We start from the raw sequence: 12,092 nt of genomic DNA, 5'->3' as shown, positions 1-12,092 counted from the left end.
AGAGGAGGGTGTATCAAATCGCGCCGCGAACGGGAGAGTTACTGGTGATGCTGGATGGTATTTGGTCATGTGATTGGATAGTGGTGGGCTAGATAAATTCAACGGATTCTAAAAGAGGACATGAGAGACATTAAAAGACGCGGGAATGAGGACCCTGCAATTACCCTGTAGGGTCCAGTAAGTAACTGGAAAGGAAAAAGATATGACGACACCGACGAGATTCGAACTCGCGCGCCCGAAGGCATCCGCTTACACTTCCCTAAGAATAGCAGGCGAACGTGTTAACCACTCCACCACAGTGTCATTGTAAAACCTTGTAAAAAGAGTATTATTATCAGCTTGGACAAGCAGGGATCATGACAAGGAGGTGACAACGATTCAGAACTCCAAAGTGACCTATAGACGGATTATATAAGCGTTCGTGAATCGTAGGGAAGGAGGAAACAACAGTCTTAAGCACCCGACTAAAACGGCGCACGACTAATAAACTTTAAATTCGCTGGCCCAAAATACTGAAACATTTTCAGGGTAGAGTTGAGACTGCAGGGGCGGTACTAAGCCGTTGCAGTCACGGCGTATCACTCGTTTAGTCGGGACGTTACACCCGACCCCAAACACAAATCGCGTGCTAGTGACTCTTTTACCATATCTGGCTTTTGCCTCCCACCCACGATAAAATTTTCTCTAATACATATATGGCCTTTCCACCGCGACAGTCAGCAATCGGGCACACAGCCCGCTCGAGATCTCTCGGAGAAAACCACGTTTTACTCTGCTCCATGCATTATTAGTATGACGCTATATAATACCCTCATACAAGAATACTGCCTTGGACTCGAATCCGAAGTGTACAGCTGTCGATCTGTCCTAGGACCCATCCTTACTCAGGTGTGGCGTTCCGTAAGTATTCGCATAAAAACTTGCAACGTCGTTTTATTTAAGACATTCGAGTAGAAAACTGAGGAAACGGCCGATTCAAAAGAACTACATGTAGCTCAGCAAACACGTCTATGTACATGTGTTAACAGCAGCGCAGTGAGCCGTGTGAACGACCAGATCGCGACAACAACGGCTTGTCCCAGGAGACATTTACAACGGGCGTGTCTTTAATCTCTTTTGTATGATTTAAAGACTTTTTAGTCCACTAACTGGCAAATAGGCTTCGTAGCAACTGCCCGTGTTCCAACTTTCCAGTAATACTTAAACTTGAGGTAACCCCTATGATGTTTCCACTCACCGTCCCGTTTACGATCGTGCTTGGTAACGTTTTTGTTAGTTACGCCTAGTACAGGCCATTCCCGTTGTACAGATGCAGTATCGGAGTCCTTTCGCAAATTATCGCTATCTTATTGGATAATATCGACTCACGAAGTATCACTCGGATTACTTTTTTTTTTCCGGTTCTCCAGTAAGAATTAATTATTGACTGATAGTTTGTTCGTTCTTTAATGGGTATTGGCTGAGTCTATTTTAACTCCAAGAGATGTTGAGTGCCCTATGGTCTTTATATCCACCAACACTGCAGGCTTTTCCACACGAATATCAGCCCCTTGGATCAGAAACACTACACATCCCTTACGTTACCTTTGTTCCACGGTCACAGATCTACAGACAGAATACTAGTAAGTAGCCGAAATTACAGCTATCTGTCCTGATGCAATTTTGAGGGTTTTCATCTAGTCCATTGGTTATGAAGGGTATCCGTTCTATGCTACACCAGTACCCACTACAAACCATAAAAGGAGGTCGGATTCATTGGATATACTACCTGGAACTTGGTCTCTATAGAAACATGAGAGAAAGTCGCTATGAGCGAGTGGCCATGGATATGCCGGTACCATGGTTTTACCATAAAACAAGTGTTACTTCATAAGTTCTCGCCTTAACCCACGACCATAAAAGCCAATATTTACCTATTAAAGACTCGCATGGCAAGCAGGGAGGAAGCACAACTATCAAGATGTTCATATACTTGTACCTAAACTATACCTATCTATTAGTAGAATAAAGTATGAAATTAGGGGATGCGCTGACAGACAGAGTCATGGGTCATGACATATCACTCGACCACAATTTCCTTGCTAGACATGATTGACCGACTGGTCGCCCGCTCACAGCCCACCGGAGGAGGCTACGTCAATAAAAAATTGATACCCCAGGTCAGGGTCGAACTGACGGCTTTCGCATTGCATACAAGTTGGAATACTTGGTATAAGAACGACACGCTAACCACTGCGTCACAAGGGTATTCGGTGGGGTGCTTGCATGACGAAATGCACAAAAGGGAGGGAAGGGGGGGAAGAAACCCTAACCCACTATAGGTAATCCCAACCGTACTTCGTCCCGTCGACCCCGCCCCAGAAATGGAGGCGGGGAGACTGGAGGTAGATCTAGCGCCATGGTTCCCAGGTCCAAAAAAAGAAAAGAAAAGTGGGGCCAGGAGACCATTGGACTTAGGAGAGATGAAGCGTGCTTCTGAGGGGTAATCTAGACCAGGCGAATAGCTCAGAAGTAGCAATATAGAGTTTTAAAGAGGTGGGGATCAGAGACCTTTATTACTTAAGCAATAAGAACATGCCAAGATGAGATTATTCTGGCCGCCCCGCTATCAGGATACGCTATTCGACGATGCCTACACAATGGTATGGAGCATATGGGTTTATGGTGCTTTCATGGACTACAAGTAATCGATGAAGGCAAGAAAGTCTATTGAAGATACAGAGGTCTTTAATTAGAACTCCTTTAACTATTTAATGTGCTTTATTTGTTTATATTACGTGCTTTGTTATACCATATACCGTGAGCACCATACATACTATAGCGAAGGTGTCTACTTCTTGTTTGATACGTTGCATGTCAAGATGATATGTAGTTGGAACCGCGCGTGTTTATTATCAAGAAGTACTATGTATGTAGGAAGTTGGGTAATGAATGCGCTAAGGGTCATAGTCTGTCACTCGGTACTAACATATTCTCGCCAAGAATTAGGCAAGCTTACACTTTCAACAAAGCAAGAATGTCCCATACTTTCTCATAATTAAGGGTAACTGATTTTAGCATGCCTGGCATGCCATAGTATAGGTGGTTTACAGGTTGTGAGCTTGTGTAGTTTGCACAGCTAGAAAACTATGTATCCGTAGGTCGAAGCCGTGCCCTAAAGAACTACATACCGTGGCACGCTGAAGTTTGGGACAGTCCGCGCCCCTTGAATATATGATGCACCACCAAGAAGTAACCCCAACTATTCTAACCCCAACCTCACGTCGAACACCCGCGTTCATTTACTAGAGCGAAGTAGAAAGCCGGGGATCATGAAATATCACTCGACAACCCATTTTCACTCGCTAAGGCAGCATGGATTATTGCAAATCTAAAAGTCAAACCCGGCCCTTTATATAAAAACACCCCATTAACTATTAGGTAGGTATTGCTATACGCAACCGGGAAGTATCGGCTTCAGTCCATTCTCAATCCATTCCATACTAGTCACCTCGTGGTACATAGAACCAGCGTAAAATGAACACCCCCTCCCCTCCCAGGACATCGCAACCTACCTACGCCCCCCCCCCTCCCCCCGGGGCCCCAGTCATCTTCAATTTAACCTTCCAGGGCGACCCACAAGCGTACCAAGTTCTTGATACATTCTCTATATTGGAACACAAGACCCGATGAGGGCGGGTAGTAGCTTCGCTGGATGGAGCGGGAGTAGATAGTGTGGGGTGGGGTGAGCAGAAGTGTGTACTGGGGTGGGAGGGGGGGGGGGGGGCGAAGGCGGTGCATGTGCTTGGGGTATGTAGCAGCGAACAGGAGCGGCGACGAAACGTGTAGTAAATAGAAACGGATAGCCGGCTGGTCGTGGAGTGTATAAACATGAGGGCAGTGAGGGATTATGGTGATGGAATGGGAGGCGTACGTTGGAGATAGAAGCTGAGTGGATTAAGGTGGTGGGTTGGTGATAGAAAGCGTGATCAACAGTCGAGAAGAGTAGAAAGAGCTAAAGCGAGTAAGTGAGTGAGTCGAATCACAACTTGTCACTCGTACTCGCACCACGCTAGTCCACTCCACCTCGGCCCCAACCCCAACCAACCCAATCCCAACTTCTCCACCACAACACCAAACCAATCCAAGGATAGCCAGATAATATGAAACTACATGTACACAATTCAATTCTCCAGAGTTACGGCTATTGCAACCTTAAAGCTGGGTATTTACAATGGTGTCAAGTCATTAGTTACCAGCCCATTCTCAATTCTCAATTTCCGAATTCAATAGAAATTGCTCAAATCTACAGCGCGGGCAAAGCCATCAGAACAGAGGGGCGGGCGGAGAAGTAGCGCCTTAGCATATATATATATATTCCCAATAGTACCAGCGCCCACAAAGCAAGCAAGCCCCTTGACCTCCTCCTCCTCCACCAGTAAAAGTAAAACCCACAAAAACAGCAAAGAAACAAGCACAAAAAGAAAAACACCCCCTCCCCTCACCCCATCCCACACCCCCCTCTACCCACCCCCCCCTCCAAACTCCATAACTCCCCACTAGCTAACCAAGCACAAGCACACCAACCCGCCGTAAAACACGCCCAACGGAAACACCGCCAGCCCCACACGATTCCTCACGACGCCGCTGCCGCCGAGAATGCTCACGCCCGCCGCGAGCGACCACAGGAAGCACGCGGCATACACGGGCACGCGCACCACCGACGGCACGTGTAGCGCCGACAGCAGCGCGCAGATGACGACGGGGAAGAGCGTGTACCCGATTATCGAGACGGAGGAGAAGAACGAACTACCCCCCCCCTCCCCATATTAGTATTCTGCTGTCTGTTGTCTGTACGCCAACCGCTAGTAGAAGAAAAGGACAAACTCACATATTCCCCCCCAGCAACTTAATCTGCGCCGTCACCACCGCCTCACCCACCCACACCATCGCAAACACGCCCGCGAACACCTGCGTCTTCTGCTCCGCGCCCGCCGCCACACTCAGCAGCGTGCTGAGCGCCAGGCAAAACACCAGCGGGCCCCACAGATCCCACTCGCCCAGCACCCTCCCGCTGCCACTGCTGCCGCCGGACTCGAGGACGTCGTTGGCGTCGGGCCAGCGCCTGAACGTGAACTTGGGGTAGAGCACGGCCTTCATCTTGGCCCACACGGCGAGGATGTCGCGCGAGAGCGTGTCCCACACGGACTCGTCGAGGGTGTTTGTGGGCGCGCGGCGGTCCTCGCCGGGGATGGCGGAGGTGAGGGCGGAGGGGTTGAGCGGGGTGGTGGGGTTGTCGAGGGGGTCGTCGAGGTCGTTGATGTCCACTGGAGGGGGTTAGTAGGATGGTTTGAATGGGGAGAGAGAGGAGGGGAGGGGGAGGTACGGTCGTCGGGGTCGATGATGTCGGCGGAGATGCGGGTGGACTCGTAGTTGTCGTAGGGGTTCATGTGTGCTGAGGAGGCCATTGTGCAGTCTAGCTATCTATCTGTGTCTGTGTGTGATTGTCTGTGCTAGCGGTGGAGGTGAGGCGAAGTGATGTTTGTTTGATATCGCGATCAGAAGAAGAGCAGCAGTTGTAGAGTTGCAGCAGAGTCGCAGTCGCAGTCCTCTCTCTCTCTGACACACACCGGCAGCCACCGCATCGGGACGCGGCTGACGTCGCCAGCCGAACCCCTGCCAAACCGCATAGAAACCCTAACCCTCCTCCTCCGCTGCTGCTGCAGTGGGGTGATTTTTTTCTCACACCCGCAACCACCCGATTAATCTCGAAGCACACCAGATCTTGGAACTCTCAACTCTCCGACACAGACACAGAGAGATGCTTGCACGATCGCTATTGTTCCGCAGAGCCCCGGCGGCAAGGCTCTACTCGACGGCGACGTCGTCGCCGCCGTTGTTGGCGAAGATTAGGTTTGTGCTCTGATCTGTCTACGGATATCTACGATTGCGATTGCAATTGCAATTGAGGGCGGCGGAGAAGGGCATATACATGAGACAGCTGGAGTACAAGACGAGATTTGAATTGGAATTGGAATAGACGGACTGATATGATACGATACCTCCCGCACATACAGATCCGACATGAAGGACGCCATGCGCGCAAAGGACACAAACAAGTGCGTCCCCCGCCACTTCCCCCGCCGCCACTTCCCCCGCCCCCTCTTCCGCACCCGCTAACATACCCCCCCCCCTCTAGGCTCAACGTCTGCCGCGTACCTCTCCCCCTCCCAACTGCCCTCCCCCCCCCCCTTCCCACACACACACTAACCACCCCCCCCCCCAGTCACTCATCGCCGAGATCTCCAACGCCTCCAAAATGCCCACGCCACCCACAACCGACATCCACCTCCTCTCCATCATCACCAAGACGCTCGACAAGTCGCTCAGCAGCCTGTCCGAGTTCCAGAGCGCCGGCCGCGACGACCTGGCATCCAAGGAGGCCGGCCAGATTGAGGTCTTGAAGGGCTATGCCGCGCAGGTGGAGAGGGTCGGCCTGGACGAGATTGAGGGCGTCGTCAAGAAGGTGCTGGAGGGCGGCGTGGGAAAGATAGGGGAGGTTATGAAGGCGGTCATGGCCCAGCTTGAGGGTAGACCAGTGGTGCAGGGGGATGTGGCGGGTGCGGTGCAGAGGGCGTTGAAGAAGTAGGGGGGAGTAGAGGAAGAGGGATGGTATGGGAAGGAATTAGAGGAGGAGTGCTAACTACTAGAAGGACGGAGGGTTTCGTGTAAAATATATCATTACTCTAGGTATTCTTCGTACCGGCTGTATATACTATTCGTTTGATCCCCAAATATAACCCCAAAACCCTGCTCCAGACAAAGGAAAAGAAACCGCAACCCAAAAGAGAGAAAACACAAGCTAACAAGAAATAGTCTACAAAAGAAAATATCACAAAAGAAAAACTAACAACCTCTAGTTCTATTACTCCCCCAATCACAACCTCTCACCCGTCACAGCCGGCCACTACAACACCCCCTCGACAACCTCCACCAAATACCCACTCCGCACCACCACCTCCTCCACCACCACGCCAAACTGCGCCTCCTCCTCCTCTCCCGCCGCTTCCCCCTCCACCTTCAACCGCAACCCCAGATTCCCCCTCTCATCCAACCACACCATCCTGCCCTCCGCACACTTGACTCCCTCCAGCAGCCACGACCTCCTCACTCTAAAGAACGTCTCGCTAAACACGGGCCGCACGCTCGCAACGACGCCAACGCTCTTGGCGAGAAAGCTGCTCGCGCACAGCTGCGTGAAGAACTCGCCGGCCTCGAGCACAACGTCGGTGCGCGTCTGCGGGTGCGGCGTAAAGTGCGAGAAGACGCTGCTGGGGCTTGTCTCTGCGGGGAGCGGCAGCGAGGGCGTGGGCGTGTTGGCGGTGAGGGTTGCGGTGCTGGGGTGCGTGCTGGTGTGTTTGCAGGGGTGGTAGGGCGCCGTGAACTGGAGAAAGTGAGATGTTAGTTTACTATGTCGGGTTTTGGGGGAGGGGAGAGAAGGAGGAGGGCTTACGCGGTTGCTGGGCGGCGAGCATTCGATTACCATGGCGTGCCCGTCGAGCTCGGGGATGTGCCGGATGCGCTGGCGCAGGAGGTAGTCGGCGCAGTCGTGGATGGCGTGGTTGACGCTGGAGGCGTGCACGAGGTCTTTTGTGAAGAGGTGCGAGAGGACGCTGGTGAGGAGCTCGGGGGGGAGCGTGGACAGGTGGGAGGGCGTGGGTATTGAAGACATGGTTTTTTGAGTGTAGAAAGGTAGAAAGGTAGGCTTGTAGGTGGTAATGGTATCCTCAATGTTCTCGGCCTATGAGTGATATTTCGGTGCGTATATATGTAACTTGTAAAGACTTAAAGTCGAGCGTACGTGAGGCAGTGTAAAAAGGCTGAAGAACCGGATATGGGTAAAAGCTCTATGATAGATCTAGTTCTATGATCTAATCTGCTGTATATATATTTGCTGCTGCTGTAATTACTGTAATACTGTAGAAACACACAATTGCTGAAGAATAAATACTCTCTGCTCCCGGTGCGAATAAAGCAACCTTTATACAACAGGCCCGCCGTGCGCCGTCCAAAAAAAAATTAATCCGTCCGCATATACGAAATTAATCCGGGACCGCAATCTCGCGCGCTGACCATGCAAGTATGTGGAGTGACCTCACTCGATTCCTCCCAGCCCACGCACCAGTGCAGTCGTCCACGGGTGCGACGGTACGGTACGGACGTACGAGAAATACCCGTCAGGAGACAGCAGCAAAAAAACTCGGAGGCCCGAAGACGGAGCTCTTGGGTGGGGGAGCTATATCTGGCGGCCTGGCCGGGAGCTGTTGGGTTGGGTATGCTTATCCTGGTTGATGGTTGCTTGCTGCACGTCAGTTGGGGATTGTCTCTGATAAGGAAGGATGCGCCCGTTGTTGCCTCTTTTGTGGCTGGGGGCCGCGCCGAGGTGTGAATAGTCATCATATATCGTACTGGGCTTGGGAGAGATGCCTCTTCTCCGTGTCTGGGTTTGGGGAGTGGTGAAGAGGGAGTCTAGATGGTAGAGAGAGAGAGGGGGATTTTGGCATTGCTATGGGCACTCCCGAGAGATCTTCAATTGAGTATGTACTAGCTAGCTAGCTAACTACATGTAGTACTCTCAACTTATCAGCACTCATGATCAAACCTCGCTGCTACAAGCTAGAGTCGCCGACGTTGAACAACTACATACTGAAAACTTCTCGTATACATCTGAACTCATGACCATGTACCTACACACTCATGGAATGGGATCAATTATCCCTAATCGGCAGTCTCTCTACTTATGCGGCAGCTATCAATTGCCTTGAGCGCGGCGTAGTATCGGGAGTAGTATACGTATTCTACGTCCTTATATCGGAGCACCGAGGTGGTATAGTAATTCAAATTACCCAGGGAGGCCAACAGAGTTGATCGTTGGATTTACGTTGGCTAGCTGGCTAGTAAATGATCGACTCCGGGTGTGCGGCCTAGGGTAGGTTTTCAGAGGTCGAGGTCGAGGTCGAGGTCGAGGTCGAGGTTAATCGGGATATATGATATCAGAATTAACGGAACGGTGGATCCGAGCTACTTGTCCGGTGACTAGAGCTGGAGGAGGAGAGAAGAGACTACTTTGCCGAGATTTAGCGAGGAGTGGGTGTTGGCTTTGGGGAGTGAGATAGATGAAGTCTCTCTAGTCACTGTACATGTGGATCTATGTATCTGGGAGCAGGTTTGCAATTGAGATGACATGCAACACAAAGTTGAAATCACGACGTACATCTGTTACCGAAAGAACAGCCGGGACGACAAACACTCTCAATCTCAGATCTCCCAACTTACACTTCAGACGACCTCCCACCACTCAAGAGTCAAGGCACCTGGCACAGCTAGCTAGGCCCAAACACCCAGCTCTACCCATCACAACTGATCTGTTCTCCAGCAGCTAGTCACTCGAACATACTCCGGAACATAGCAAGCAAAGAACCAGTAATACTCTCTCAAAGTGCAGTGAGGGATTATTCCATCACGCGCAGTTCCAGGGCTGAGCTGGGGCCCTCCATGATCAGCCCAGATAGATTGCAGCCATACAGACGAGAGAGCACACTCAACTCACCATAGATTAAATTCCCCGGCACTCCCATAAACCATGGCCACATGGCTAACCTCGAACCAATACTACTGCTAGAGGGCTAGTTAGAATAATATTGGTGGAGGAGGAGGCGGGAAGTTGGAATGTTTTCTCATGCGACATGCGTGAAGGATGGCATCATGGCGGGAGAGCACCTGGTCGTGGACCTAGCATGAAAAGAATCACCGGAACAGATATGTCACCGACCAGAGAGATAGTACCAGCAGCATGCAAGAATATCTCTCAATACGAAAAAAAAAAAAAACCCAAAATACCTGATCAAGTTCCAAATCCCCAATCCGTCATCTTCGAGTTCCAGGGTCACATTAAGGTTTCCAGTAAGTACACAAACACCGGCGTTCGGAGCTGTCTGTGCTACCTTGGCCTGATCTGATCTGCCCAGCTAGCTGTACAGCTCGACTCAGTTAAATTCTCCTAACCTCCGACAGACCCGGCCGTTTCGCTTACTCCCGTGCGTAGTAGGTAGCCTAGATAGCTAGCACTTCGCAGTTGTGGCATGATCGCCCGAATTAAACATGCAACAAGCCTTACGCCCGAGTAGCGTCCCTCGGGTATGCGTACCTACCGCTGCCTAGGTACCTTCTTCCTTGTACCTGTCTAGCTGGGTACTCTACCTAACCCAGGATACGGGTCTGCAGCTGGGATGTATTGATAGATTTTTTTATTTTTGAAAAAGGGGATAAAACATATGATGCCCGCCTGAGGTTTCCAAACCCAACACAAACCCCCCAACTCTCAGTACTGAAAGAATGAAAAAACTTTTTTTTCTTTCGCGAAAAGACCTCACCCAGCAGGGAGCACCCCAGCCCACGCGCGGCCTATGGCTAGGGAACGAAATGAACGACAATATGGCCCGTTTCCCATCCATAGCTATCATAACCAGGAAGAAATTTTCGCCGTTTCATCATACGGTCAGTCCACAAAGCTACATACTTGTTGCTGTTGTTGCTGTACTTGCTATCTATGATATTTCTGTACCCGGATGGAGCTGCCTGTGGCGATATCAGCCTGATTGTGTCGAGGGTAGCCTGGTCATCAGTAATCACTCGTATCTTTTCGGGTTGTGTCGTAAAGAATGGGGCTTTTATTTTTCTTTCTCGGGAATATGCGGAATGGAAGTAGGACGATGTTGACGGATCTGTTGAGAGCTTATCTTGCCAAGAGGTTAGATGGGCCCGTTTGAGGGCATGTTAGCCTGAGGATGAGTCAACGCTCCGGTATATAACTCCCAGTTTCCCCCGACGGAGATCGAGGGCCGGAATATCTGGTTGTGGCACCGGAGTGAAGTGGTGGAGGCTGAAAGAGCCGGGTGGGATGATCCGCGGTTTAGGCTTCTTCTTGGAGATCATACCGGAGCTGTCAAGATATTGTGAAACACGAGGAAGCCATATTTAAACATTTCTTGATCGCACAAAGAGATCCTGCTAGCTCATGTGTCACGGATATTTATATTTGCCTAGTGCGCCTCAGAAATAAGGTTCTGTGAAGTATATCTTCGGTGGGCGAGTCAGTCATGATATGATTCTGATGTATACTAGAACAGTGAAATGAATCCCCCAACCTCGTTCAATAGAATGCGATAACTATCTCCTATCTACATGCATTTATTACCCCTCCGGATCGTCTGTAATCAACTTTCCCAAGAAATTCCCAAATTTTTTTTTGAGAAAACCACAGTAAGAATGAAGTAATTAGCCCAAGATTCTCTGGCCCAGTCACTTTATCAGCATAAACGCGATTGCGTCAGTCGCGGCAGTCCTAGTACCTGTGGTTTCATCACTCAGGCCCGAAGTCTCTTTAAACTTTTTCGTCACACTAGCGCGTATTTCTGGCCGGTGTTGATGGTGGGTATGGGGTATATATACCGGGGAGTGGGCACCCATCCCTCCCTTTGTTTCAATTCCATTCCCAATCGTCAAAACGGGTTGCGCAGTCCACTGTCCAGCCCCCGATCTTTAGTGTTGACTAGTGCTGGAAATGATCATATTTCCAGATTCCCATTGAAGCAAAGCTTTTGCCAAGAATTAGTTGAGAATTAGTCCCCTTAGCGCTGTCGACCTAATTCAAGGGGTAATAGAGTATCGGCCATGAGCGCTAGCACCAAATGCCACCATCACCAAGAACGTTGGGGAACCCCAGCTCCCTATTCGGCGAATATATCCAAAGCTCTGTCTGTGCTCGATGGACTCTTCTGGAGCTACAATTGGAAAGAAGAGACCCCCCAATCTCCATCAAAAGAGAAAGCTTGAGAGCTAACTTGCGACTATCGTCGACCTAGAAACTCGGCTTTCCTCTATTCTGCGGGCGAGCTGTGCTTCGACCCAGACCACGTGTATAGCTCGTGAAGTGGACAGGGGTGCGGCTTCTAGCGTCGAGGCTTGAGCTATAAGTCCAAATGTAACTATCTCGCTAGTGTTAGTTGAGCGAACAGAGAATCCACCAGAGCTTTTTGTTCTTGGGGCGCATC

The 12,092-nt window shown here is 50.4% G+C and overlaps 5 protein-coding genes across 5 annotated transcripts; 2 read left to right on the top strand and 3 right to left on the bottom strand.

The window, feature by feature from the left end:
- Window positions 1-792: 792 nt before the first annotated feature.
- LAJ45_04916 (uncharacterized protein) lies at window positions 793-1,694 on the top strand (the record flags this gene model as incomplete). The annotated part of the gene is made up of 8 exons (XM_046114492.1): window positions 793-900; window positions 983-990; window positions 1,057-1,098; window positions 1,160-1,211; window positions 1,277-1,322; window positions 1,373-1,408; window positions 1,482-1,622; window positions 1,681-1,694. 8 exons carry the CDS (start codon window positions 793-795, stop codon window positions 1,692-1,694), a joined length of 447 nt encoding a protein of 148 aa, XP_045972518.1.
- Window positions 1,695-4,538: 2,844 nt separating this feature from the next.
- LAJ45_04915 (uncharacterized protein) lies at window positions 4,539-5,447 on the bottom strand (the record flags this gene model as incomplete). Its single annotated transcript, XM_046114491.1, has 3 exons — window positions 4,539-4,788; window positions 4,871-5,306; window positions 5,366-5,447. The coding sequence occupies 3 exons, from the start codon at window positions 5,445-5,447 to the stop codon at window positions 4,539-4,541; spliced, it is 768 nt and encodes a 255-aa protein (XP_045972517.1).
- Window positions 5,448-5,800: 353 nt separating this feature from the next.
- Window positions 5,801-6,628, top strand: LAJ45_04914 (uncharacterized protein; the record flags this gene model as incomplete). The annotated part of the gene is made up of 4 exons (XM_046114490.1): window positions 5,801-5,892; window positions 6,057-6,098; window positions 6,179-6,194; window positions 6,266-6,628. 4 exons carry the CDS (start codon window positions 5,801-5,803, stop codon window positions 6,626-6,628), a joined length of 513 nt encoding a protein of 170 aa, XP_045972516.1.
- A 318-nt stretch (window positions 6,629-6,946) lies between these two features.
- Window positions 6,947-7,711, bottom strand: LAJ45_04913 (uncharacterized protein; the record flags this gene model as incomplete). Its single annotated transcript, XM_046114489.1, has 2 exons — window positions 6,947-7,423; window positions 7,493-7,711. 2 exons carry the CDS (start codon window positions 7,709-7,711, stop codon window positions 6,947-6,949), a joined length of 696 nt encoding a protein of 231 aa, XP_045972515.1.
- Window positions 7,712-9,491: 1,780 nt separating this feature from the next.
- On the bottom strand, window positions 9,492-10,123 carry LAJ45_04912 (uncharacterized protein; the record flags this gene model as incomplete). The annotated part of the gene is made up of 4 exons (XM_046114488.1): window positions 9,500-9,522; window positions 9,590-9,657; window positions 9,880-10,007; window positions 10,073-10,123. 4 exons carry the CDS (start codon window positions 10,121-10,123, stop codon window positions 9,500-9,502), a joined length of 270 nt encoding a protein of 89 aa, XP_045972514.1.
- Window positions 10,124-12,092: the final 1,969 nt, after the last annotated feature.

The sequence above is a fragment of the Morchella importuna genome, assembly GCF_003444635.1.
Source record: "Morchella importuna strain M04M26 chromosome Unknown Morimp01GS012, whole genome shotgun sequence".
Lineage (NCBI taxonomy): Eukaryota > Fungi > Ascomycota > Pezizomycetes > Pezizales > Morchellaceae > Morchella > Morchella importuna.
This window is presented reverse-complemented; position numbering and strand designations above follow the sequence as displayed.